Source organism: Urocitellus parryii, chromosome 1 (assembly GCF_045843805.1).
Source record: "Urocitellus parryii isolate mUroPar1 chromosome 1, mUroPar1.hap1, whole genome shotgun sequence".
NCBI lineage: Eukaryota > Metazoa > Chordata > Mammalia > Rodentia > Sciuridae > Urocitellus > Urocitellus parryii.
The window spans coordinates 194,973,429-194,979,999 of NC_135531.1; the positions used below are offsets into that span (position 1 = coordinate 194,973,429).

The 6,571-nt window shown below is 37.1% G+C and overlaps 1 protein-coding gene across 1 annotated transcript; it reads right to left on the reverse strand.

Annotated features, from left to right (window-relative positions):
* Positions 1 to 378: 378 nt before the first annotated feature.
* Nxph2 (neurexophilin 2) lies at positions 379 to 2,974 on the reverse strand. The gene is made up of 3 exons (XM_026389302.2): positions 2,950 to 2,974; positions 2,778 to 2,797; positions 379 to 1,150 (listed from the first exon to the last, which is right to left on the reverse strand). Exons 1-3 carry the CDS (start codon positions 2,972 to 2,974, stop codon positions 407 to 409), a joined length of 789 nt encoding a protein of 262 aa, XP_026245087.1. The 3' UTR covers positions 379 to 406.
* Between the last annotated feature and the right edge of the window lie 3,597 nt (positions 2,975 to 6,571).

Below are 6,571 nucleotides of genomic sequence, written 5' to 3' on the forward strand. Positions count from 1 at the left end.
ACTAAATCTTTACCGAATTTGAGGTAACTTTCCAAAATATATTTCAAAGGCAGGCTCATTTCAAGAGCAATGTCTATCACATGTGAAATTGGCTTCCTTCTTTTCCCCACGTGGCTACCTTTGATGCTGCTTTTACAGAAATAATATTTCTAGATCTTAGCCATCTCACATGAAAGGGATGGTTTTCATAAACAGTTTGACTCTTTAGATAAAGGTACTTATGATAGAAACAAACACATTTCACCTTGGAATATGTTTCTTTTTCTTTTCATTTGAAAATGTGATGGGAAACTATGGTTCACTGACAGAAACAAAAGGGATCCTGTACCATGGAAAGCTGGGCTTGTTTTTTGTTCATTCTAATTAAATATACATGAGTCTCTCATTTCTATCACTGTGGACAGATTCAGCCAGAAGATAAGTATGGGGTCTCACTATGATAATTATAGTCAGGACAGACCTTCTGCACAAGTTTATAATCAACACTGTAAAAGGCAATGTAAATGCAAATGACCTTGAAGGGCTTAGAGCATAACCAAGACACATGGCTCTGAGTCTGCTCCTGGTAGCAAATCTTGGACGGGTCAAAGTTGCACAGGGCGGTCTTCTTTGCCCGGTCTGTTTTTTCATACTCAATGCGACAATTGAAAGATTTGGATTCCTTGGTCTCTAAGGTCGACTGGGGGGAAACTTCAAATTCCACCACTTTGGAAGGAGGTACCAAGCTCACTGAAACATTGCCCAGGCCTGTTGAATTATGCCGGAAATAAACACTGAAGGTTCCATTTCCATGGTCGACAATTTTCCCTGTGATGAGAAGGTTGAGTTTGACAGTTTTAATGTTGGAATGAAAGTCACCCCATCCAAACATTTTCTTAAATTTTCCCGTTTTCACTATTGGCCTCCGCTTAGTTCTTGCTAATGGCTCCTGAGCCTCTGTGATATTGGCCAGCCAATCCCAAAAGTTTTCCATGCTGTCTGCATATGCCATGGGACCTGGCTTGGGCACTGGAGACTGTTTAACAAACAGGCGCAGAGGACTGATGATCCTTGAGTGCACCACGTTTCCAACCAATGTCCCTGGGGCATCTTTGTCTTCCCAGTCCAGACCTTCTGAGGCATGCACCACCTCTTTACCATCACAGAATAGCTGTGGGGAAAGAAGAAAGAGAAATCAACTTCAGGTGGGCTTTGAGCATGCACACAGACTGAAGGCAAAGCACAAGAGAGTTTCAATATTATTTGGAGTCTTGTTAAATAGCATTCACACACACAGCTGGTCTCAGCAGTATTACGAGATGAGCATTTAATTCCAACTGTGAATAGAAAAATTAAAATGGTAAGGTTAGGAAGAGGGCATTTTATTTTGAGGGTTGATGGGATTTTTTTCTTTCTGTTTCCTCATCTTCACAATTTTTCTTTTCCAGATTGTGAAAAGTATCATGTTTTGGCCTCTCATTTGATAAAAACTGTTAAATTTGTGAGGCCTTTTCTGTTGGAAGACAGCTTTAGATGCTGAAAATTTCTACCAAAGAGCTACAAAGCATTTGAATATAAGGTATTGATAAGTCTAGTAAACATATTTGAAAATACTAAGGATGTTATTATATTCAAAGGCTTAAGACATATAATTTTATAGTTTTTGATATAACTGTATCTCAAGCTGTTACAAGAAAGGCATGTGATTAATGTTAAGAGGTTTTACAGAAGTTTCAGTGGGAAAAATATAATTACACATTTAGTTGTCTTAATAGAAACAAATTAATGTTAAAAGTATAAATATAAGTAGACTTATATGATTTAATAAATTGTATTATAGCAATATTATAATCAAAAGACAGGATTGCTAGGAAAGCATCATGAACATGTGTTTTACTGGTTCTACAGCATTTTAGTTCAAATCATAGTCACTGAAATATAGCACTTTGTTTGCACTTGATTTTCCTTTTATTTTTGTACTACAAGGGTCCTTACGATTTCTAAAAATCATTTAGTTGAGTCAATATGGATTTTCAAGGGGCAGAATCATTACATATGAAACTGTTGACTGGAGTGAATATTTATGGATGAGTTATAAAGTCTGGAAAATAGAGGTTCCTAGTGGAAACACAGATAGCCTCTTATCTCTAATGGCACAAACCACTCCTGTGATGATTCTACGGAAAACTGTCAGCATGATGAAAAGGATGAGGAGAGAAGAGACGCTGTGTTTATGTACCGTTGCTCTAGTCCTTTCATACTTGCAAAGCACTTGGTAGAACTGGTTTCAAATTATTCTAGAAATGATTGCTTTCAATACAATTTTGGGGAAAAAAAGACACAGCCTGGATTATAAATATTGCACTCAGCTACACGGTGTAGTTTGATAACATGAGGTCCTCTTTTGTATGTTCATAAAATTTTAGAAGTTTAAGTTCTAACAGAACCTTGTGAAAAGTGTTTTTTACCTATACCTGTTTCCAAGATCACTTTGAGGGAGGTGTTCAAGGACTCAAAATATATGAGTGGAATTGTGGGGTTTATTTTTTCCTTTGATGGGAGTAGTATAGGGGGTGTTGCATATACATTTCTGCCTTGATTAATTTTCTAAAGCCTTTTCTTCCCAATTTCTATGGTTTAAAAAATTATTTTCATTAAAATTACTGATGTTGGCAGAAGGGCAAATTAATGATGCATATGCTTACCATTAAGAACCCATATAACTTCGTAGGGGCTTATGCATCCTGAATTGATTACTTGTTTGCTTTTTCCTAGGGTTGTAAGGATGGCATATTCACCAGAGAAAGAAGGACAATCACTCAGGATTTGTGGCTCGAAATATGTCTGATACTATATAACTATAGCTTTCTGATGTTGAGCACTCTTAATTAGGAAGTAGGTAGATCAACTGAAAGCAGCCCATGGAGTTCAGTAACCTGGCTCCAATTCTGACTTGAGTTTCCTGAGAACTGATGAAGACTGGTCTAAGGGACATGTCCTGGCCTTGCTCCAGAGAGCTCCAAAGTCACATGCTCAGGCAAGAAGCCCCTGGGAGATCAAGGTCCGATTTCTCCACTCTGTGATCATGATTCTTTTTGCCCAGAGTCTGTCAACTATTTTTCACCTGTCTCCAGTAAGATTTGTCTTGCCTGGGAAATGCTGACAGATAACACATACCATTTGCTCAGCATCTGGCGTGCAAGAGCTGCTCCTTTGCTTCTCCATTTCTACCCCTTGATTTAGTATAGATTTCAAACTTCCTCCCTCATTCCTGCTTTCCTTTCTCTCTTTCATAGGACACATCCCTTCTGACATGTTCCCTTTGTCACATGCCTTTAAACCCCCCTCAATTCTTATTTCTAAACCCCACTGTCCTAATTAATACTTCATTAGCAGAACTAAGATACATATTTCCATCCAAAAATATTTTTTCAACTACATGTTGAAACATTCGTTGCTACCAGCAGCAGTGGTCTACTTTTTTTTTTTCTTCTCTTCTTTTCAAAGTGTATGTTGTATGTTATATACTTTCCTGAAAATTTTCTGACTGGATAATTTCTCTTGATTCAGTGCTTTGCTTGATTTTTCTCACTTTCTGTTACTGAAAACCTACAAACATTGAGTCCATCTTTCAATGATGAGTATATTTTGCCATCACATAGAGTCTCATCTGATTCTGATGCATTTTGGAAGACACAATAGGCCCCCAACATTTTAAGAGATTCTCCTTTTATTTCTAGGATTTCTGTTGTGATAGTTCCAAGATTATTCAACAACAATAATGTGTGAATATTTACTGAAAAATTTTTTTAAAGATCTGAAGATTTTCCCGGAAGTCATTTATGTTGTAATATAACTTTACCCAAATATATGTGACTCACTTAAGAAATATGGGCTTGAAACAAAACAGAACAAAAGCTAATAGAGCCTACCAAATAGATAAATTGAATGCAATTTTTTTATAAAGACTCTTTAATTCCTCAGAAAAAAATTCTTCATGAGAACTTGAAATGAAATTTGATTTATAAAAAATTCTCTCTAACATATTACTCTTCAGGTCCAAGAGCTATGCAAGGTACCACTGCTTTTAAAGTTGGTCTACACAGCAGAATACATCAGACACTAGAAAGGCAATATGTCAATCAATGGAAGGGAAACTGATGTGATACAGCAATTTGTATACGGGGTAAAAGCGGGAGTTCATAATCCACGTGAATCAACCGTGTTATATGATGTATTAAGAACTATGTAATGTTATGAACGACCAATAAAAAAAAGAAAAAGAAAAAAAAATAAAGTTGGTCTACATAAAAAAAACACTGTCTATTTATATGTATAAAATTATACCTATATATTTAGGTGTGTTTTTTTTTTTGCTTTGTCCTAGACCATCATTTTTTTAAAAAAAATTATTTATTTTTATGTGGTGCTAGGATGGAACCCAGGACCTCACATGTGCTAGGTGAGTGCTCTACTGCTGAGCCACAACCCCAGGCCTAGACCATCATGTTTTTAATGTGCTTCAACAACAAAATTAGACAAGTTGAGAAAAGCTGTGTACAACTTCATCTATTTGTTATTTTAAAATACATGGTCAGTTCTCACGAGTGCTGATTTTCCAAATCGAAGTCCAAACTCAAAAAGCCATTGGGAATTAATAATACACCACTACAAGAGCATGATTAAAAGAGTAAAAGTATCTCTTGTGGTCTTTTACAAAGCTGCCTCCCTCTCTTCGTTTCCTTTCCCTTTGCTGTAACTTATTCAGCCAGCCTCTTGTTATAAATTATCACTTTATAACATCTTGGCTGAGAGGGTACCCTTTCCTCTACAAGGCTAAATGGCTCATGACTTAAGTCTCCAAGGCCATGATTAACCTCAGAAGAGCTAATCGGGGAAGATGAGGGCTGATGAGCCACAACTTTGCCCCCTTTACCCACTTACACCTGACTGGGAAACATTATGACACGACAGAAAAAGCAGTTTGGTACCTGATGACATCATCACCCCTTGCTCAAGTGCTGACCAGAACCCCAGTTTTCTCACCTATCCTTTGATGGTTGGTTGTAAGGACTAATCAAAAGAATAGATGGAGCCTACTTCTTGGCAAATGAAACTCAATGATTGATGGCCTTTTCATGGTCCAGTGGGCAGGCTTCTGCCTTCCACTGGCTATAACCTACATAGCCAAAGGATTACATGAATTTTCAAACCTCCAAAAAACTAATTAATAGCTAATTGAGCAACTTGTTTCACACTGTGTGATAAATTAATGACCAAGTAGAAATCAACCTTCTCAACTCCGGAACATGAATCAAATGCTTTCTCATGTTTCCATTTCCATTGGTCTCTGAGTCACACCCAGATCACAAGTACAGGTGAACTCTCTTTGCCAACAAAATGTGTTTGTGGATCTTTGATTCCAACCTACCAAATGAGTCAGCCAAGGCTGAAAGTACAAAGTGTCTGGCAGGTGCCCACATTCCCCCATGGATAATTTCTGTGATGCAACATGCTGAGAGAAGACTGTAGGTGGTTTTGAAGCTGTTGGCGACCCTCTCCGTTCAAGGCAAGTTAGACGTTATCTAAACACATGGCTGTATCCCCCTGTTTCCTTTCCTACTTGCTGGGGCTCTTCATGCTAATTTCAACATCATTGCTGTCTTCTGTCCCATCATATTATAATAATAATGCAAAACATTTAACTGCAAGCACAAAATGGAGTTTTAAACAGGGGAAGAAAGAGGAATTGCTGTGCTTTATCTGTTTGAACATTCCCTGATTTCAACACATTTATCAAAGCTTAAGTAATTTATGTCTTGGCAGGGTGTATCAATTTCACAAAGCACACACATTAGCTAGATACAATGATATCATATTAGCTTTTTCTGCATCTTACAGAAGAGCTCAAAAAGATTAATAAAAGCTCAAACCTTCATCAATTAAATGAAGCAGGTGGAAGGAAGGGGGTAGAGGAATAAGACTGTATTTCATTTCAGTTCTTTTGTTTTTTTGGGGGGGGGAGCTGACAGGTTCAAATCATTCATCATAACAAGCTGAAGTTGAATTTCACTGATAATTAAATGCATTTTTTCCCAAGAGGCAGAGAAGCTGCTATGAATTTTATAGTAGCAGATGTGAGAACTGTCACGAATTATGGAAATAATTTATAAACTAAAAGGCATCTTCCTCTGCAAACATCATATCAGAAAAGCCTTTTTTTCCCCCTTCAACTGTATTTGCAGTGTTTTTTAATTAGCATTTTATTTTGGAATAACTTTAGTTTACAGAAAAGTTGCATAGTACAAACTCTGCTCCCAGTTTCCTCCATTGTTAACCTCTAACATTACCCTAGTACCACTAGTAACAACCAATTAATTAATCAATACGGACACAATATTATTAACTGACCCCTTTACTTAGTTGTCCTTACTTTTCGTTTAATGTCCTTCATCTGTTCCGGGATATCATTGAGGATTGCATATTTTATTTGGTTATTTTGAATCCGTGGGGTTTATCTTGGCTATGACAGTTTCTCAGGCTTCCCTTGTTTTAGATGACCTAAATGTTTTAAGGAGTACGGATCAGGCAC

What these genes read in the sequence shown, in the direction of transcription:
- Nxph2 (XM_026389302.2), bottom strand. Translation starts at nt 2,974, where the DNA reads ATGTCCCTTAGACCAGTCTTCATCA. An exon ending in CCTTAGACCAGTCTTCATCA is followed by an intron (nt 2,798 to 2,949) that starts GTTCTCAGGAAA and finishes ACAAATCCTGAG; the next exon opens with TGATTGTCCTTCTTTCTCTG. An exon ending in TGATTGTCCTTCTTTCTCTG is followed by an intron (nt 1,151 to 2,777) that starts GTGAATATGCCA and finishes CTTTCCCCACAG; the next exon opens with CTATTCTGTGATGGTAAAGA.